General features: G+C 42.2%; 1 protein-coding gene across 1 annotated transcript in view; it reads right to left on the bottom strand.

Moving 5' to 3' along the window:
• The window catches only part of Mrc1 (mannose receptor C-type 1), a 92,781-nt gene extending 72,285 nt beyond the window's left edge, over window positions 1-20,496 (bottom strand). The window contains exons 1-4 of the mRNA XM_008824107.3: window positions 20,337-20,496; window positions 7,983-8,384; window positions 4,194-4,367; window positions 760-924 (exon numbers count right to left, since the gene is read on the bottom strand). Coding sequence (XP_008822329.1) covers window positions 760-924; window positions 4,194-4,367; window positions 7,983-8,384; window positions 20,337-20,397 — 802 coding nt within the window. The 5' untranslated portion in view covers window positions 20,398-20,496. The remainder of the gene's footprint in view (window positions 1-759; window positions 925-4,193; window positions 4,368-7,982; window positions 8,385-20,336) is intronic.
• Between the last annotated feature and the right edge of the window lie 502 nt (window positions 20,497-20,998).

Here is a 20,998-nt window from a genome sequence, read left to right as displayed (position 1 = left end):
CCCCCCCCATAACAGATGTTTTTAAAAGCCAAACAACACATTATAGAAATGAAACCTGAAAATCTATAGAATTTGGGAGTTGGAGAGGCAAGAGGGAAAAAGGACTTAGGGTTGCAAAACAGTTTCCAACTTGTTTCTACAGAAGAAAGCACATGTCATTTTATCGTCCTGCACTCTCTGATGCTAACAGAAGATAACGGGCTTTGGGTTAGACCTGGGTACTGAAGCACCACATTGTGCAGTGATTGTGGCTTCCTGTACTCCAAGCCCAGCTCCGTCCGCAGAATCTTAACAGTGGCTCTAGAGATCATCACAACAGTCAGAACAAAATCTGCTCACAAACTGATACCTGTATGTTGTGTCTGCTGCTGTTTTCAAAGCACAGACACCTCATATCATTAAGGGCAAACTTATTGAAGACATTAATAATTACTTATGCCATCTACTTCTTTTTAAAATATTTTATTTATTATTTTTGCTTTTATGTGTATGAGTGTATTGCCTGCATGTAGATAAGTGCACCTGTGCAATGCCCGTGGAAGACAGAAGAGGCTGTCGGATCCCCTGGAACTGGAGTTACAGACAGTTGTTAGCTGCCATGTGGGTGCTGGGATTCAAACCCGGGTCTTCTGCAAGAATAGTCAGTGTTCTTAACCACTGAGCCATCTCTCCAGCCCCACGCCATCTGCTTCCAAGTTAAGTTATACAGAAGTCAAGTAATCCTGACTTTACTTAATTTTGTTTTCTTTCTGTCATTACCTGTCAGGTATGTTTGCTCATGAATCTCTGTGATACTCAAGAGCTCCGCATCCTGCTGCTGGCAGCTCTTCCTTGCCTGAGACCAAGTTAAGGCGGACTTGGAGTTTATCTGGTAAAGAATGCTGGTCAACGGGTCTTTATTCCATAACCTCTCACTGCCCTCAACTGCAAAAGAAGACAAATGAATTTGCTGTGTTAGTCATGAGAAACACTTCCACTGAACAGCACATGTTTAAGCATCCATCTCCCACTATTATATCTTTTGCTGTTCCTGTCCATTCACTTGCCAATGCCAATCGTGCTTTCCCCACTTCTGAAATGTAGCTGTTCCAACCACAGCCTATCTGTTCCCTGTGTACAAAGTAAGAAAGGAAGGTACCACCTCCCTGGTTCCCTGCGGAGACATCTGGATCAGATGAGAAAATGCATGAGGCAAACCTAAGGAGAAAGGATCCAGACACCAGCCCAGCTTTCTTAATCAGTAAATGAAATAAGTGCATGCCCTCTCCTGGCGGTAGGTATGTGGCCTGCACGTTCTAGTTTGGTCTTCTGAGAGACGCAGGGCATGAGAGGGCAGGTCAAGCACTCCTGCAGACAGACTGGCTGCACCTGAACTTCAGGGGTTTGACCATAAAGTAAGTTTTGGAGACTCATTTTCTCATTTCCAGGATACATTCCATCTAAGCGAACTCTTAACAATAGAATATGCTGATTGTTAGGTTTTCTTTCCTCAGTAGAAAAAAAGGATCATTTAGCTCATGCTGTCCTTTGCAATTGCATAGTTTAAAATATCCTTTCTAAGCCTGGTGTACTCTATGAAAAGCCAGTAATACAGAAACATATGTATTATTGATGGACTTTTCCATATAAGATGTGTGGAAGCTAGTAAATAAATGTTTTATATGTTTTATATGTTTTCTGCTACGCTATGAAAATTTCCCCCTTTTTTTCTTTTCTTTCTTTCTTTTTTTTTTTTTTTTTTTTTTTTTTTTGGTCTTTTTGAGACAGGGTCTCCCTGTAGCCCCAGCTGGCCTGGATTTGCTGTGGAGACCAATATGGCCTCCAATCCCGGGTGCTGGGACTAAAGGCGTGTGCCACCACACCCAACCTCTGTTTTTCAATAACACAAAATTCTGCTTACAATCCCTGGGAAGGAAAGAAGAATATTTTCATTTACCTATAAGGAAGAGAGAGGGGATTATGTAACTTCTGAATTTTCAAAGAAGCATCCAACTTGTTAAGAAATTAGGAAGTTGTTTATAAGCATCCAGTATACGACATAATTCTTAACTCTGAACCTAATTGTGTTTTGCGTCTGATGAGGAAGTGATCACTGACCTTCTGTCACACACATAAACCAACCCTGTAAAGTGAAATTTGTGGTTCCTTGGCACATCAAAGATCAAGAAAAGTGCATTAGAACTTGATTCAGGCAACAACTTAGAAATGTCCAAGATTTGTTGTTGATACTAGAGATGAATCCCAGGGCCCTGCTGAGTGGAGGCCTCTACTACTGAGCTACATCCCCGAATGCTAGAATAACTATAAAGTCACTACATGGTTAATAAAACTAAATTTCAATTAAGAATGTTAAACTTAGAATGATCTGATGATGCTGTACAAAGTTAAATCTATGTAAGCAAGATCTTTCCATTGGGACTTATGTGGTGTTTATTTGAAGATGAATGTTTTAGACAAGTGTATATTTTTAATGTGGGTTTTGGTTATAAAATGGTAGGAAATGTGGCTGTTAATAAAAGGAGGATACTTCCTTGTTCAGAGATAGACAAGAGGATGTCAGTTTCCCCAAATGACATGAAGTGACTCTCCTCATTTAAAGTTCCTCTTGCATTTCAAATCAAAGAGCTAAAACGTGTTTTTTCAATGAACATACAGATTTGCTGACTATGCAGCTCCCCAGAGTCTATTCCCACAGTCACCAGCAACACTGACTTTGAAAGCAGAAGTTACAAGCTGTGGAGAATCGGGAGAATGGGGTCTTTTCCTTTTCCTGTTCTCATGCTACTTGAAAATAAATGTCTAAACAGAAGGAAAACAATACAATAAACAACCCAAAGGACAATGAAGAGCATGTATTAGTGTCACCAGGTCAGTCACTGGCAGCACATGTCCTGTATCAAATCTGCTAGCCTAAGGCTATTATAAAATAAAATCCTGCTTTGGAAAGGACCACAAAATAAAGTGGACTGTGAAATTTAAAAATCCTGTAAGACGTAAGATGTATAAGCTGCTTTAAATTGTTTTATACAGATGGAAATAAATCAAATTTTCTATATTTATATGATTTTTAGTCTTAACAGGGAAAATATATTATTTGGCTTTGGATATGTAGAATTACCAAGACTAAAAACAATTCTTCCAGATACACTCAGGATTCCACTCCAACACATATCCAAGGATACCAAATGTGGTGAACTTTCTTTGTGATTAGTGACTGGCCATTTGTCCTCCACCATAGATGTGAGGAAGTAGATAAGAAACTCCCACCCAACTAAGGAAATTATGGCAACCAATGGCTGCTGGGAGGGGCAGAGACAGTCTCTTTCAAGGATGGGACTCTTGGTAGGTTAACCAGGCTCCGGTCAATGGACCGACAGTGAAGGGCATTTGGGACACAAATTAGACTCTATGGACTAGATGGATGCATAGATAGATAGATGATAGATAGATAGATAGATAGATAGATAGATAGATAGATAGATGATAGATGGATGGATAGATAGATAATAGTTGATAGATAATAAAGTACATTAATAGTCCATATATAATAGAGTACATTAAATTACGTTGGGGAAAGTGAGGATAGGAGGTCTAATTACCATCAAATTATACTGTATGAAAATCACAAAAATTCAATAAAGAGGAAAAAATCTAGTTTTAATCTATGGCTTGATAGAATTAAAGTATTTTGGGGAGAATGGGGCACCTACCTCCAGCATTAAGTATACACAACACCGCATACAGAATAGTTTGCTCTACAGTCTTCCTTAGAGAATAAATGCTAATGCTAGGGAGTAGTTCCTTGGCAGAGTGCTTACCTAGCATGTGCAAGGCTCTGGGCTCAATTCTTCCTAGGTTGAAAGGAAAGAAGGAAGGAAGGAAAGAAGGGAGAGTGACAGTGGGTGGAAACTACATGGTCATTTGTTGCAAGGAATATTGGGACAATGGGGACATGGCTGATCTTTTTAGTAAGATCTAAGTGCACACAGTGGTCTCCAATCACAATCAGTCACTTGCTCCACTGTAAAATGGGAGTAATAACATCCACAAAGGGTTACAGTGGAATACACTGAGATAGTAAGTATGAAGTAACTTTGGGGAAAAAGCTCTAGGTAAAGTCAAGGTCCATCTCTGTGCTGTCCTGCTGAATGGCTGCATATTCTGCCTCATCTTGATCATGAACATTTACTTACATTTCAATGGGCAAAATCCAAACAGTTTGTCAGTGTCATAGTCTGCAGTGGTTCCACACCACAGCCATCCATCCGACCGCCCAGCGCTGGTGCAGTCTGCATACCACTTGTTTTCAAACTTGAATGGAAATGCACAGATGGCTCCATTTGCATTGCCCAGTAACGAGTACATGGCTGGAGGGACATAGGGATTGGCATTTAGAATGTGAGTGACATTTCTGCCTGCTGCCTTTACAAAGCATCTTCCTGTGCTGAAATTACAAGCATGCACTCCTCTGATCACACCTGCTGACACACACAGGGATGTCTTCTTTCCTTCTACTTTCAGCCGTCTTTCGGTTGGTACCTGCTGGAGCCTGTGCATAGAGATAACTTCCTCCCCATATATAGAGTATGCTTCCTCCCCATTGCACTCTGGAACAGGCTGTTCTCCTTCCTCTGAGGACACAGCAGCATCAAGCTCCTGTGACACCAGCTTTAACTTCTGCATCTCCTCCAATGCAGAGAAGCCATCCTTCCTCTTAGATGGAATCACTGTCTAGTAACCATTAGGTTGAAAATAACTTTGAAGTTGTGGAGCTTGCTGCACCAGTGTAAATAGCAGAGTTCAGATCCCAAGCACCCATATAAATGCTGGGTGGGTATGGCAGCCCACCTACAATCCTAGGTTTAGAAGGAAGGAGACAAGAGCTCCCCATAGCAAACTGGATAACCCAACTCAATGAATCAGTGAGCTTTGGGTTCAAGTGACTCAATATATAAACTATATAAAGTAGAGAGAAATGAAGAAAACACCCAACATCAACCTCTGATACATGTGCACATGCACCCACATGCATGCATGCATACTGAGAAAGAGGGGAGGGTCTATGGAACCAAAGCACAGGCTATACTCAAATCCCTTCCAGCTACTTTTGGTCAAGCCGGCCTCCACTTCATCTCTCCGCAGTGATTGAAGGGAAGGGCAGGAACACCATGTTCACTACTGCACTTTGTATCATGAAAGGAAATCTCTAGATACTATTTCAATCAGTACTTATCTTCCAAATTCATGAAAAATTATTTATTTTTTTTGAGATGGGCATCTCACTATTCAGACCACAATGGCCTCAAACTTATTTTCCTCCCGTCTTAGCCTCCTGTGTCTTGACATAACAGGGCTGTACCATCTCACCCAACCAATTTTTTATTATTTTGTTTGTTTTATTTTTCTTTTACCCACTGAGCTGGGTTTGTTTTTAATTACCTCAAAATCATTTTCTTTAAAGCTAAAGTGTTTTCCTAGACTTAGTTCCGCTAAGTTATAGGACCAGTTTTTTAAGCATTTATTTATTTATTGTTTATTATTTATTTATTGTATGTATGTGTGTGTGTGTGTGCACATACACCATGGTGCACATGTGGAGGTCAGAAGACAACTTGAAAAAATGTATTCTCTCTACCATGTGAGTTCCAGGGACTGAACTGGGGTCATCAGGCTTAACAGCAAGTGTCTTTACCTGCTGAGCTATCTCACCAATCCAAGGAATAATCTTCCCATCATAAATTTGTATAAGGAAATGCTGAATTCAGTAAGAATCAGGCAAAAATCATAGCTCCTACAAGGCCTGCTCCTTCCTATAAAAAAGCCCATGAGGACCATCTCAGGGCTTGTTGTACTTAATAAGTTAGTCAAGAAATAAATACGCTGGATTTATAGATGCCAGTCAGAGACAGCTCTTTTGTGACACATTCAATGTATTTGAGAATAACTGAGCCATTCTATATACTTGGTACAGATGGGGCCCAAAGAATCAAACTCTACCCCACTCACCTCATTAATTAGCACAGAGGTGCAATCAAATGTATCTACCTTTTAGAGGTCAAATTTCCAGTTAACCCTTTAACTCATCCAAGTCTGCAATTCCTATTCTAAACTAGTCCTATTGCCTGCTGGTTCTCCAACAAGGAATTGTCTTCAGCGATAACATATATTCCACTTAATGAATCAAAAGTCATTTTGAGAGAGTAGGCCATTCTGCAGGGTAAGTACTGAGAGATGGGTAGAGTGTGGGGAAAATGAAACCCACAATCGCCTTCACAAAGCATCAATATACTCATGGGTCCTTCCCATCACACAGACTCAGAATCTGAGTGAGAAAGGAGCTTAGGATCTTCATTTTTTAAACAAGTTCTCCAAACCAATTTTAAATCTATTGAAGTTTGACTACCCTAAACTCTATGCACATTTATCTCAAAGCAAATGGCCAAACAGAAGGACAGGAGAGGATAGCTACTACTAGGCTTAAAAAAAAAAGGCCAGGCATACTGGCCCAGGTCTCTAACCCCTGTTATTTAGAAGAGTGAGGGGGGAAGGTAACAAGTTCAAGGCCCGTGTCGGCTACAGAGTAAGTTCAAGGAAAGTCTGAGCAACTGAGTGAAACCCTGTTTCAAACTAGAAAGTGAAACCAAAGGATTGAGGATGTAGCTCAGAAACAGAACACATGCCCGGCATGTGTGAGACCCAAGGTTCAATCCCCAATACTGTGAAAAAATAAAATAAGTAGATAAGTCCAACGAGATGGCTTCTTGACACCATCTTTCTCAAAATTAAATCCTTCAAATAGACCATGTGCCTTCCGTAGAATTTGACTCAGTCAACTTTGAGTGACCCTGTCCTGGCCTTTAATTTTCTATTGAGTTTCTCCTGGAAGGTTGTGCTGTTTAGGTTGCCTCCTTCAGAATTTCTAAGTCTATATTGTGCTCAATAAAAGTCTTCAGATAACTTTTTTTCTGAATCCTACTCTCCCTACTCCGATTTCTACTCCCATCTCCTCTTTGTATAGACAGAAAACAGAAAATTGACAAATGACCCCTTTTAAAGACTGGATTCCTATGTTCTGCCTTCCTGTGATAAGCTGGGCAGCCCTGGCAACAAAGTCATTTTGGAAATAAGCATCCCTTGTCCCCAAAGGCATGCTCTTTCTCTGACCCTGAAGTTCTAGATAACACTTCACAACAACCAAGTGCCCAATCGTGAAACAGAGTGACAGCATCATCTGACTCAAGAGAGCAGCCTTTGTGAAAGGCTTCAAGTTCTTTTTAATTTTTGTTTTTTTTACTCTCTGTTTCTGAGCAGCCAAAGAGAATGAAATTTCACCATGATGAAGGAAGACTACATACTTTGGTTGTATTGCACCTTCAAGAGCTCAAGGGACCAACTGCAAATGAAATAACTTTTTACCTTCCAGTGCTCCTGCTTCCTAAGACAGGTGACCAAATATTCTTGCTAATTCATGAGCTAATTCAACAGTTTTTTTTCTGGCTATCATTGTCTATAAATACCCCAAAGTGACAAAATAAATCAGAAACGTTTAGAAACCTCAGTTGTCTGGGAAATCTGCATTAGTGACGAACAATGTTCTTATGGTAGTTTCTCTAGCGATAACCTTATCTTTTAAGAAAAGGAAAGTTTGGTTAGATTTATTTAACACAACAACCTCATAATGTTATATAGGAAGTTTTAGTCAGTTATTACAGTGCAAAGCATTTTTCTGAAAACTAACTTGTTTAAAAATATAGAGAAATTCAAAACTAATGTTTTTCTATTACTTGTAAATAATTAACATATTTTTCAAGATATTTTATATTTATTCACCATCGTGTCTGCTAGAACACAGAATAATTCAAACACTAAGTGATCAGCTGCTATTTCTAGTACAGACTATGTGTGAACATGTGTATGTCCTTCAGTTCCATCTAAGAACATACGGATACGTCACACAAGGACGAACTGGCCAAACCTCTTACCTTCATAACCCCTAGAACATAAGTCATCTGTGGTCCCGTAGACCTTCCACCTGCTCCACAAGCCAGACCCTTTGTAGAGCATGATGTTCTTTTCTTGTCTGTTGCCATAATTAAAAAATAAATCTTCATCCTTGATTCCAAAGAGAGTGTCATTTTTGCATTCCCATTTCTGAAATTCACTTTTGGTATCACAGGCATACAGGGTGATAGAGACCCAATCTGTTTTGGACGGCACCCCCAAGCATAGTTTGAAAGCCACACTCATGACCTGCGACTCCGACACCCATCGGAATTTCTGGGACTCAGCTGCAGGGTTGCAAACTGCTGTTTGAACTGAACTGGGAGTGATCGCTTCCACACAGCGCTTGTGATCTTCATTATAGATTAAAAAGTGCCTCGTATCTGTTCAGAAAAAGACAGAAAGCGGAATTAAGTATGTTCTCAGAATAAGGGCCGTATTTTAGGTCAAAAGTCCCCAGACTTTCCATTTCTCTAAGGCCTATGCTTATAGGAAAACAAGTGAAGGCAACTGTGCCTTGGGCGGCTCATTTCCTTCCTGGGCCTCCTGGAGGCTGGAGGGAGGAGCTGGAGAAAGGGCTGGTTGAAGGGTGGGCATAGTAAGCCCACTGGCTATAGCTACAGCCAGCAGCTAAAGTTGGCAAGGTGCAGTGGTTGTGTGTGAGGAGGCACTGTAGAGAAAAGCAGTTTAAGTGTTCCTGAGCTGGAATGGACATGGAAGGCTGATAGCAGAGGGCAATAATATCAACATGAGAAAGTGTGGTAATTAATTATAATGAGCTGTAGCATCAAACATATATGTGTCCTAGAATAGGGTTTTGAAATGTGATACATCCCAACCCTCTTTCGGGGAGCCAGGTGAAACCTATATAATTATTTTAGTGACAGCATTGGGGGTTTCTTGTAATTTAAAAACCATTTTTACTTTAACTCATGTGTGTGTATGTGTGTGTGTGTGCGCGCGTGCGCATGTGTGTGTGTGTGTGTGTGTGTGTGTATGGGTGCACTCGCCCACGCAGGTATTTGTGGAACCAGAGGTTGATGTAGGGATGGCTTCCTCAGTCTCTCGTCCACTTTACTTTTTTAGGCAGGATCTCCCACTGAGCACAGACATTGCCGCTTTGGCTGGACTGGCTGGCCAGCAAGCGCCCAGGACCACCCCTTCAATCTCAGAATTCGAATTACAGATGCACCCAGCCATGCCTGGATGCTGGAGATCTAAATTCAGGTCCTTGTGTTTTCGAGTCAATCATTTTACCTGCTAAATCAGCTCCCCTGCCCTACGTTAAGTCATTTCACATCCTGAAATATTTTTATTTTTTGTGTGTGGTACTGGAGATTGAACTAAAGGGTCTTTGTATGTGCTAAGTGGTTTCTCTAAATTGAACTATGTTTTTTACTTCTTATTTTGAGACAAGGTCTTACTCACTAAGTTGCCCAGGTTCACCTTGAACTTACTCTGTAGCCAAAGTAGACCTTGAACTTAGTGAACCCCCTGCTTCAGCCTCCCAAGTAGCAGAGATTACAGGTATATATGAACAGGCTTGGCTTGCCTTGCAAATTCTTGGAAGTGTCTTCTGAGTTAGGCTAACTCAACTAGTTTTTGTTTTGTTTTGTTCATTTTTCTCTTCTAAAAACAAAGAACTAAAAGATCTGACATCTGGAGTGTCTAAAATAATATTATTTTACCTTTCATTTACTGACATACTCTGTTTATATACCAAAAGATACAAAATGTAGTAATGATTTGCAAACCCTTCAAGAAAGGATTCAAAAATGTAAGTTTTTAATCATTGGAGTTATTTTATTTAGACGACTTAAAAATTACAATTACTTTTATGCTTGAAATCAGTAAATATGGATAGCTTTTGCTTCATGGCAAAACAGAACTTCCTCAGACCAGAAAGAAAAGAAAAAAAGACTCTCATAAGCAAAATTTTCCTTCTAAATCAGAATTTAGTTCATGCCAAGGCAATTCTTTTCTGTTTGGTTTTAAAGGATATCCAAGTGAAAATAAATTTAAGATTTTGACACAGATATAAAATAACCACTTCTGACATCTTTCTGAATTTCTTCTATTTGCATTGTAGGATTTTTTAAAATGAGCTAGTACCATTGCTGATTTCTGAGAAACAAAATAAATGAATTATCTGTTCTTAATCAACATTCCAGTGAAGATGAAAGGGAGGACAGAAAGGTAGGGAGGAGGGAGATAGGGAGGAGGAAGGGAGGGAGGGAAGGGAGGAAAGGAAAAAGAGAAAGAGAGAGGAAAAGAGAAGAAAAGAAGGCATCAGGAGAGACCTTCCCTATTTACAGAACACTTTCACAAGTGAAGTTCTGTTTCCTGTACACAGGTCCCCAGTGAGGTTAGCACCATCGACACTCTAGGTCAAGTCTAGGATCTTTCACTTAAAGCTCCTAATGAATCTTGACCTCCCCAAAGAATTTTCTCCTGACACATCTCCTCTCTCTATACCCCTTCTCTGCTCTTGTTTGCAAGCATCAAGGCCTCTGGCCTCATCCTACTTGGGTTCCTAATTCTGTGTCACTTTGAAGGGCCAACCGGGCTCCTCAATGTTATTCATCTGGGCTCCTCTGGTTTCTTGGACCCAGAACTCCAAAAAGTCTAAATTCAGAACACCTGCTTCTGGTCATCTCTGGAGCTGACATCTGTACACTGAACATGCCACACCTCAACAGGTCACTTCCTATCTACCTTAACTCCTCCTGACACTTAAGCACCTGTTGCTGCCCCTGTGTTCCTGTGACTTTGGAAAAAAAGTTTGTGAATAGGGTGCTTTGCTCACAGTAAATACAGGAGACAGGAATATTAAAAATATTTCTAATTTTTTAAAATTTATTTTTACTGAATTTCTGTGATTTTCATACAATATAATTTGATCATATTCAGGTTTCCTCCCCTATCTATACTTCCTTTTACTGCCCCTGACTCACCCAATTCAGTGTATTATATTATATATACTATAATAAGGCCCATAGAGTCTGATTTGTGTCCCCAAATGTCCTTCAACTAGAGCCTGGTTAACCTACCAAGAGTCCCATCCCTGTAAGAAACTGTTTCTCTCCTTCCAGCAGCCACCAATTGCCAAAAATTCCTTAGTTTGGTTGGGATTTCTTATTCACTTCCCCATGTCTATACTGGGATTTTGTCTGGTTTGAGCTTACAGGGACTTGTGCATGCTGTCACTATTGCTATTAATTCATATGAGTAACTGACCAGCTGTCTGGAAAGTTCTGTTTCCTTATGGTCATCTACCACCTCTGGCTTTTACAGTCTTTCTGCCCCCTCTTCCACAATGATCCCTGGTGATTAACATAGAAACCCACAACTGACCAATGTGAAGAGAACAGAAAATCGCATGGTGTTTGTCCCTGAATACAACACCTATTTCAAACTTCTACATCCCACAGCCCGGGAATCATTGTGGAAAAGGAGGCAGAAGTTTCTATTTATTTTTTATTTATTTTATGCACTATTTTGCATGCATACAATGCCCATAGAAGTCAGAAGAGGACATCAGAGTCCCCTGGAACTAGATTTACAGATAGCTGTTAGCTGTCTTGTGGGAGCTGGGAACCAAACCTGGGTCCTCTGCAGGAGCATCCAGAGCTCTTAGCATTTACCATCTCTGAGCCCCTTAAAAGGATTTTCAAAAGTTACAATGAGCATTTAACATACAAAATACTAGTTTAGAATCCTCTAATTTAAAAAAATCAGTTTCCTTAGTGCGATAGGTAGTGTGTCAGTCTTATAAAAATAAAGAAGTTGAGTGCTCTTCTTACTATCTCTTTGTTGGATGACCCCATGAGCATTATCCTGGTTGAATGCCTACGGGGTAATAAAATGTTTTTTTCTCTTCTTTTTAAAACTGGTTTTTATTTGTGTGTATGTGTGGGTGTGGGTGTGTGCGTGTGTGGCACACATACCATGGCACACATGTGGTAGTCAGAGGACAGTTGGCGGGAGTTAGTCTTCTCCTTCCACTATGTGGGTCCCAGGGATAGAATTCAAGTCCTCAGTACCTTTGCCCACTGAGCCACCTTTCAGGCTCTTTCTCTTCTGTCTTTATGGAGGAGGAGCCTGGGGTCGGGAGGAAACCACCCATCCCCTCTGCCCCACTCCCAAGCACCACACTCCGGCCCTCAGCCCCTTCACCTTCCCTCTCCCTCCTCTCATGTTCACTCACCACAGTCCAGCCCTGCTGCCTTGCTGCTCCTCAAACACTCCAGGCCAGTTGCCACTTGGGCCACTTCACAGTCCCAGTTCAAGTGTCAACCCCTCGGTGAGCTGGCCATTCTCATGCATTAACTCCTGTTTCCTATACACTATCTATAATCATCCTAAAGTATGTGCTTTCCCTTTTATTTGTTTACTTATGAGGGTTTGGGGGCTGCTTTTCCAGATAGGTTGGCCTTAAGCCTCTATGGGACATAAGCTAGCCTTGAACTCCTGATCTTCCTGCCACCTCATTCCAGGTGCTGGTGTGAAAGGCACGCACCGCCAAGCCTTGCTCGCTTCTGTTTGTTGTGTCTCTTTCTACTGCAATATAACCTCGTGAGAAGAGGGACCTGCCCAAGCCGGCTGGTTCAATACTGTCAGCTCTCTTCAGGAAGCATAGATAATCTTTCAACAAATATTAATTGGATGACTGAAAGACTGTTAAATCTGGAGCTGTACTGAGGGAAGTTATTTAATAATGGACTCATGATCGTAGGTCTAACTTAAATGAATATTTTCCCTGCAAGCTTATTTTTCCCAAGATTCCATTTAAGCATTCACCCTTATGAGAAGGGCGTTGGAAAAGTTGCTATTTTGATGTACACTTATCTGTGCTTCTTTCCTTTGCTTCTTTTTGACTTTAGGAAGCAGTGCAAGTCTGATACTGTCTTTGTGGAACAATGCAAGGAAATGTAAAAGTATCACCTCGAGTGATAGCGATTATGCATGCATTCTTCTCCCTGATTGTCAGCATGTAGTTTCTCTCATATCACTGTCTCTGTGAAATGTATCTGATTTAAAATGCTGCACTTCCTCCTCCGGAAGTATATTAAAGACCTTGACCAAGAGGCAGCTTGTGGCTTCTCTATCCGCCCTTCGCATACGTTCGGACACATTTGTAAACGTTTGAATCTTGTCTATACAAATTACCCTTTTGAAACAGAAATATTGCAGAGCTGAACACATGGAGAGATGAACCGCCACATTCACTGCTCAGGGGCCTCACTGTGGACTATTTTTAACATTTACACATCGAAACTTATAAATTTCAAAATAGTCTTTTTATCTTTCTCATGTTATATCTACTTTTCAACAAATATAGGCAGTGTATTTTTCATATGAAAAATCTGAAGAGACCAGTTCCCTGCCTACACCAAGCATAAATTCTGCTGTGGTTATTTCAAGGTCAAAATAAAAAAAAAAGGGGGGGTGGTAAAAATACACCTTGGAAAGTAGTGGTAAAGCTTCAAACCAATATCTCAGGTAAAGAAATAACTAAAGGGGAGTCAGCAAGATTGCTTAGTGGGTAAACGTGCTGTCACCAAGCCTGACAACCTGAACTCCATAACTGGGACTCATCTGATGGAAGAAAAGAACCCAAAAGGTGTCCTCTGACTCTAACCTAAATTCTGGGACACACACATACACACACATACATTAATTAATTAAAAAATAAAATAGCTGAAGACTAAACATTCAACAACATTGGTGTGGATCTTCTCGGCATGTTTTAAAATTATTCCATAACATTAAACAAGTAATTACATTTCCAAACTTACCAACAAAGAAAATGAAGTTATAAAAGGAGAGAATTTAGGGATAGAAATATTTTCTAATACACTTTTAGATTGCCTCTATTATCAAGTAAAGTGCTGACACTAAAACACACAGGAAAGTGACTTTAAGAAGACAGAGATGAGTAAGTGGAGGCTGGAAAGGGATAGCGCGTCCTGTCCGAGCTACCAGCAGAGGGCCTCTGCCACTGCACTGCATGGTAGCCCCACTCCCAAAATGCCAGCAGTGTACCTCTGGCTGGGACACTTTCTGACCCTCAAAGTGTACACACAGTACTGATTCGATGGTCACAGAACTCACATCTCTGCAAGGAATTCATCTCCAGTGACTCATGGAGCAGGACAGACACCCCAGTGCCTTGGGCCTTAAATGGGATGATAGTGGGGCTCCTATTCCACAGAGTTCACCGGTGAACCTGAGTTCCTCCCAGAGACCACTGGCCTAATGATGTATTTCTGTTCCCATCTCGCTTCCCATTTGCCCTGCCAGTGTGTCCTGGGATGTCTTCCCAATAAAATTATTTGCATTGACATCAGAGTACAGCTGTCATATGTAGCAAGAATCTATACTGAAGAAATGCTATGAGTCAACACAAAAAGTAAAAACCTACAATCCCTTCTTCCCTCCTCAAACTGAAATTAAGTGGGAAATACCTAGCAGGTGCCTCAAGTGTACAAAACGCTATGCTGGGGATGGGGAGAGGGGAGATGAGCGATTTGCTGGGCTTAGTGATGCTAAATAAGCAATAAGAAAAAGTTAAATTACTTTATCTTTTATTCATTTACCAAATATTCATATAGCCTACTAATTTATGCCACTGCATGTGGCATAAATCCTTGAAGAAGTACAAACATGAAATAGAAATGGATTCTGACCACAAAGAGAAAAAGGAGCCATGAAACTTTTCCAACATCTACTTTATCTCCCTAAAAGTAGTTCCACATGTCCCTGGTCACTTGCTCCCATCTTGCAGGAAGAAGGCTTCCTCCCCTGCCCTGCGATCACTCTGTGTTCTAGAGCCGCAACGCCCCCAACTTTGTTTTTCTTCTCCCTCCTAGGCCATCAACTTCCCAATGCCAGTTTCTACCCCAGCCTTAGGACAACAAATCCCCACAGGTAAGGAGTTGGCTCTTCAAGCTCTTTCTTCTACATTTAGCCAGGCTAATTAACAGATTCACCCATATCCAGTCAGCCAGTGCCTAATCAGAGCTTTGGCATTTTGTTACCAGGTAATGAGACTACACTGCTGACTGGCTATGTGACACTGCCAAGTTTCGACACTACTCTGTGCTTTAGTTCAACTCACCACTGTGCCCTTAGTGTCCTCATCTGTGACTGGGGAGAATAATATTCTTTGGTAGTCATTGTGACTTTCTAACTGGTATACTATGTATAAAGCATCCAGCATGTCATTTTTCCTACAGAAGACACTTGGTAAATTCGGATTTTCTCTTTCTCCCTTCTTAAAAAAAATATAAAGAAGTTGATACAAATTAGAGTATCTATCTTTAACTGTACTGTAACTGTACTGTCGTTTATGTCTTTCCTGATCAGCACAGGCCAGCTGGTAAATCATGTCACCTCTTAGCCCCAGAGTCAGAAAGCCATGGTCAAGAGCTGGCTGTCACTGACTCGCGGACTTCTGAAACCCACACACTCCATTGTTTTTCATGTGGTAAAAGTACAGTGTCATCTTACTGTTGTCAGTTTTCTCTCTGCTCCAACAATGAAATGTGAACCCAGGGAAGGCCCTGGCTTTATGTGTTGGCTTCATCAGTTATGCACAATACTTGTAGATTAAACTTTAAAACTATGGGGTGGACAAGACAGCTCAGTGGAAAAGGTGCTTGCCACCAAACCTGGCAACCTGAGTTCAAGCCCCAGATCTCAGAAGGTATAAGGAGAGAACCCTCTCCTGCAAGCTGTCCTCTGACTTGCATATGAATGCTGGTGCATGGACACAAACACACAGACACACATAGTAAACAAAATGTGATTAAAAAGTATACTTAATTATCAACACCCTAACCTAGCTATCCATCCAAAGGGCTATGAGAAAACACTTCCAGACAGAAATTCTGAGAAATCTGAGAAATGGAGCATCAGAACAAACAAAATAGTGAAGGAAGAAGCTGGTCTTTTTTCTTCCAATAAATTGAGTTTAACAATAATAAATAAACAAGAATTAAAATTGTAAGAAACACATTTATATTGAAATCAAAGCTTGCAAGATGATGGTATGAATCAATCTGTGATAACAGGGCAGTAAAGCTCTCTTTCTAGCATTCAACGAGGAAGCTAAAAGTTCAGGACCAGAATCTCCCCACCTAATTTGAGCTCCCCATATGGTACCACAGTGTGGTCTAATTCACTCACGTGGTCTTCTATTGCAGCAAGAAATGTAAGAGGGGCTAGAAGAGCAAGTGCCAAGAGCGGCAGCCCTGGCCAGCCTCCACCTCCTAAATGGTGACCTGGGCATGTGCCTCCCTAAGCCTGTTGCCTAGTCTAGAAAATGACAGTGTCAAAACACATCGTTTCCAAGCTAGCTCTTGCTTTTGATGACTGGGGAGCCTAAAGCTTTTCTCCCTTATCATGACTTCCTCTCATTTTCATAGCTGGCCCTTGTTTAGACTTCCCACTGTGCCACACCCTGTTTACTGTGCTCTGGGAGCTGGGAAGCTACCACGCTGCCCAGTGGCAACAGCCTCCAGAGCCTCCTGCCTGCTTCTCTTCCCAAATCTGCTTGCACAGCCTCAGGGTAGCAGTTAGAAATGAACCATGGTGGGAATGGGAATACTAACAGTAAGAAGAAAATCTGTAAATGGCACAGATCAATTAGTGCTTTATGCTTTTTTCTTCTCTGAACCAGTTGTTTAGTTTACCAACACAACCATTGCCCATGAGCCAAGCCCACCAAATTAAATTTCTCTGCTTGGTCCAAGTTCAGTGTCCAAACAACTCTTATAATGTCTCTACTATTATTATAAGTTTTCCCCAAACATACACACACACACACACACACACACACACACACACACAAATCACAAATGCCTAAAAGACAGCAGGTCATCAAGGAGAGTCAATGGCTCCATTTTTTTAAGCTAAGTAAACAGTTTTAATGTGTAACAATAGGCCAACTGGGGAGGACAAGACCCCTAAGGCCCAACCTTTCTCCTGTGGTGCCCTGGAATCCAATGCCTGGGCCAGTCCTATGCCTGCCCCAGCCTTTAGGCTCCCAGGTCCCAGGGAAAGGTGGGAAAGGAAGTAAATGGCTGACACAGGCACTAGTTGAATTCGGCCTTGGAGAAATCCATTTCTGGACACTGATCTATGAACCTCCCTAGACTCCCAAGGCATAAGTGGTCCATCACTGGCATCAGCTCACAGATGCATACTGTGCTACAAATATGAGGTGTTCCTTTGGAGGTGGAGGAAAAGGGTTTTGGTTGAAAAAAATAAAGAACCCACAGGTAGCGGGGAGACCAATCCTGTAGTTGTTCAGAGTGGGTAGGAAACCAGGGAAATGGGTCATGTGTCCTTCAGTCAGCTGTTGACTAAGTGTTTTACCCAGATCCCTTTGGGACTTGGGCTACTAGAACCAAGAAAAAGTCAAATAAGAATAATAGTTTTCTATTATTCTTTCTATAGCCATCCAATGAGATGCCTCAGTAGGTTAAGGTACGTGCTTCCAAGACTGATAACCTGTGTTTGATCCCTGAACCTAAGATTCACATAATGGAAGGAAAGAATAGACTCCTATAAGTTTTCCTTGGAGCTCTACATGCATTCTGTGGTACTTAAATGAAATGTAATAAAAATTTTTGAAATAAATAAATGTAAAAAGAGGCTGGGGCCATGGTTCAGCAGTAGAGTGTGTGCCTAGAATTCCCCAGGGAAGTGCTGGGGTGTCGGGGAGAATCACAGGTTTTTGAGCACTATCGACATTTCTGGACAGGGCTCCCATGTCCCCCTTTCTTGTTTATTTATGTTTTAATCTCTAAAGGGACCTGTAGGACCTCGCTCTCTCCCTCAGTCTCTAAACAACAAAGAGGAAGACGTTGCTCAGAGGGAGGCTTCCGGCAAGAAGGGGTCTCAAGGAGGCCTCTCAATTTTCTTAAGAAACATTTTGTTCAGAAAGCATTGAGTCAGTTCAAAGAAATTAAGGACTGGACCACCAAGGGGTCCCTTGGGATGTTTCGGATCTCTGAATTCTACTTCATACCGTCTTTTCTGACTGGTGTCTCTCAGGATTATGCCTGGAAATACACCATCCCCATAGACCTCATCGGATCTGAATTTGAGGTAACCACACAAAGAAACAACTATGGAGAGTATCCAGAGGATGGGACTTTTCCTCGAAGGTGCTGCTGGGACAGGAAAGCAATGCAGATTGGAGAGTCTCTCCCCCAAATCCTCTATGACCCATCGTCCATCATTTGGCTGAAAGAGCACATCGTTCCTGCATCACAACATTTGTGTGTGTCCAGTGTATAAAACAAGTGCCTGAAGAGGTACCCTCCCTACACAGACCACTCTACTATGCTCTCCATTGAGCTCCTGACGGACATCTTCAGAAGCACTGGATAAACGAGGGGTGGCCTCACTGTGCCGTCTGGATAATGGATGATGGAGGTATCAAAGCAAAGAATAAATGACATTTCAATCACCCCCCATAAAAAAGCAAGCAAGCAATCCAGGGCTGCACCTCTGCTGCCCAGGCTGGGAGTCAGAAGTCCCAGACACCGGAACAAGGTAAAGGTGCTGCAAGCACAACACACGCCAGATTTGAAGAGTTAATTTTTAATCTTGAATGTGAAAATATCCCAGTTGTCTTTAAATTGATTAAGTGTTGAATGGTCATGTTTTCGCTATACTGGTTTAAATGAAGACTGTTAAGAAAATGTTGGGCTGGGCAGATGGATTGGTGGCTGCTTGCTATGAAAGCACAGGGACCTGATTTTACATCCCCTGCAGCCACGTAAAATACTGGGTTTCAGAGACAAGTGCACCCCGGGGTCTCAATGACTGGTCAGTCTGGCTGACATGGAGAATGGAGATCTCTGGGTTCAATGACAGGCCTTGCCTCAAAAACTATGGTAGAGATCACCCTCTGGCCTCTACATAATCACAGCTATGGTGAACATCACCCTCTGGCCTGCACACCCCACACACATACACACACACACACACACACACACACACACACACACAAACACATACACACACTTAAACACCCAATGTCTTCTTTTTAGCTTTAGCTCTTTTCAGTATGGCTGTGTCTGTCAGGCTGTACTGGGATATAGACATATCATAAACATCCCATAAACAGCCGTTGGATTGTTCATCCAGTCTTTGTCTGACAGAAATTTACTACTCTTCAACAGCCCACTCTGTTTTAAACAGTCAATCTTTAGATCTTCTCTGTTCTGAGCTTTACCTTTGGCGCCACTAGGAATATGCCAGTCTTCTTTCACAGGCGGATATCTTGGAAAAAACCCAGAGACTGTGATGATGCTCTACATGGAAACCTTGCAGCCCGGGAGTACGCACAGTATGCCGCCCAGGGCAGCACAGCCCCTGTAAGCAGCCCCTCCTCCAACTTCCTCCTCCAACTCCCATGGTTGAGCAATGCTTTGCAGCCAGGACTGGAGTAAAAAATATCTAACCTGCCAGAATCTTCCCTCCATATTCTTTCTTGACAAATTTCTCTTCACATGTTCCATATATTTCTATTATTGGACAGTTAATTAGTACCACAAGAGGGATGTGTTACTGTTTTGATACCAAATGATTCTGAAGCCCTTACCATGGGCCATACATATTATAGTTCCCTTAACCCTCACATTAATAAATGGGCAGAAAGTATTATTCTCCCCATTTTATAGACCTAGAAACTAAGGCACAAAAACGGATCCCTTGCAGAAGGTCACACAATCAGTAAATGAATATTGCTTTTGCTTCTGTTTTGATACTCCCTGCTATTTAATTCCTATTAGGATTTAACCTTATCTGCTGTCAAAATAGCTCTCTAGGGAACTTCCTGCATCAGTGTCCCAGCAGACTGTGGAGCCAGAAACGGTGCACGCAGTGCCCCACGGGTGTTAGTTGTCTGATGGAAATGAAGGAAATGAAGAACCAAAATAGGTCTCAAAATAGAGCTAGACTGAAAACTCTCCCCAGGCCCTCTCACCCCGATGCTTAAACCAGGTGGAAATGAGTGACACAGAGAGAGATTCATCAATATCTTTGACCATCCAAAACCCCCGAATCCATTCCTAAGGAGTCATTACCTTCACACAGAATCATAACTGACACCGGGTTGCAGCAGCCTTGCCTGGCTCCAGTTCGACTCCCACCCTGGCTGCCAGGTGGCGGTTCAGTCGGAGGCTCACTGGGGGCCGGGGGAGACACAGGTGCTACAAGGGTAGTGTGCCCCACTCCTCTCCCAGGTGTGCACAGGACTCTCAGCATCAACCCCAAACACGAAAGTGTTCGAAGTCCCCATCTCAAAGCAGACTTACCTAGCAGCTGAACAGCAACCGGGATGACAGAGATAAAAGCCAGGAGTGGGGACAGCCTCATGGCCCAGACTATCCTTTTCTTCAGCTGATGGAGAGGAGGGAATTGGAGGGGAGAAGCTACAAGGCCAGGTTCTGGGACTGCCCCTCCGCCTAGTCCAGGTTCAGGGATCTGCCCGGCTGAAAAGAAGGGCAAAGGAAACAGCCCCTTTTAAAGGACTCCTGAATTTAGGAAAACCCTCCAATTGGGAGACATCCTGTCACATGAGGGCGGTGAGAAAAACAGGAATTCAAAGTTACAACTTCGCTTCGTAAGCTAAGGGCAGACACAGTGGGAAGGGGAGAGATGCACGTGTGTAGGAGAAGAGGGTGATGATAAGCCCACAGCACATGGAGATAAGTGAGCAGACAGCCCTGGGCTACGGAGGGAGACTCAAACCAGCTGAGAACAAGGTGGCTAGCCTGCCCCGCAGATGCTGGGTGGGGACCATGTATGAGATAATTTGACCTGGGAAAGAAATAGACTCTGCAGGAGGCAGCTGGGGCAGCTCTCAGCCTCTGCTCTAAAGGGACTAAGAGGGACAGAAACATTTCCTTAAGGGTTAAAATTACTCTCCCCCATTCTCTCTCTCTCTCTCTCTCTCTCTCTCTCTTGCACCCTCTCA

The sequence above is a fragment of the Nannospalax galili genome, unplaced genomic scaffold (assembly GCF_000622305.1).
Source record: "Nannospalax galili isolate Female #2095 unplaced genomic scaffold, S.galili_v1.0 scaffold1569, whole genome shotgun sequence".
NCBI classification, from domain to species: Eukaryota; Metazoa; Chordata; class Mammalia; order Rodentia; family Spalacidae; genus Nannospalax; species Nannospalax galili.
This window is presented reverse-complemented; position numbering and strand designations above follow the sequence as displayed.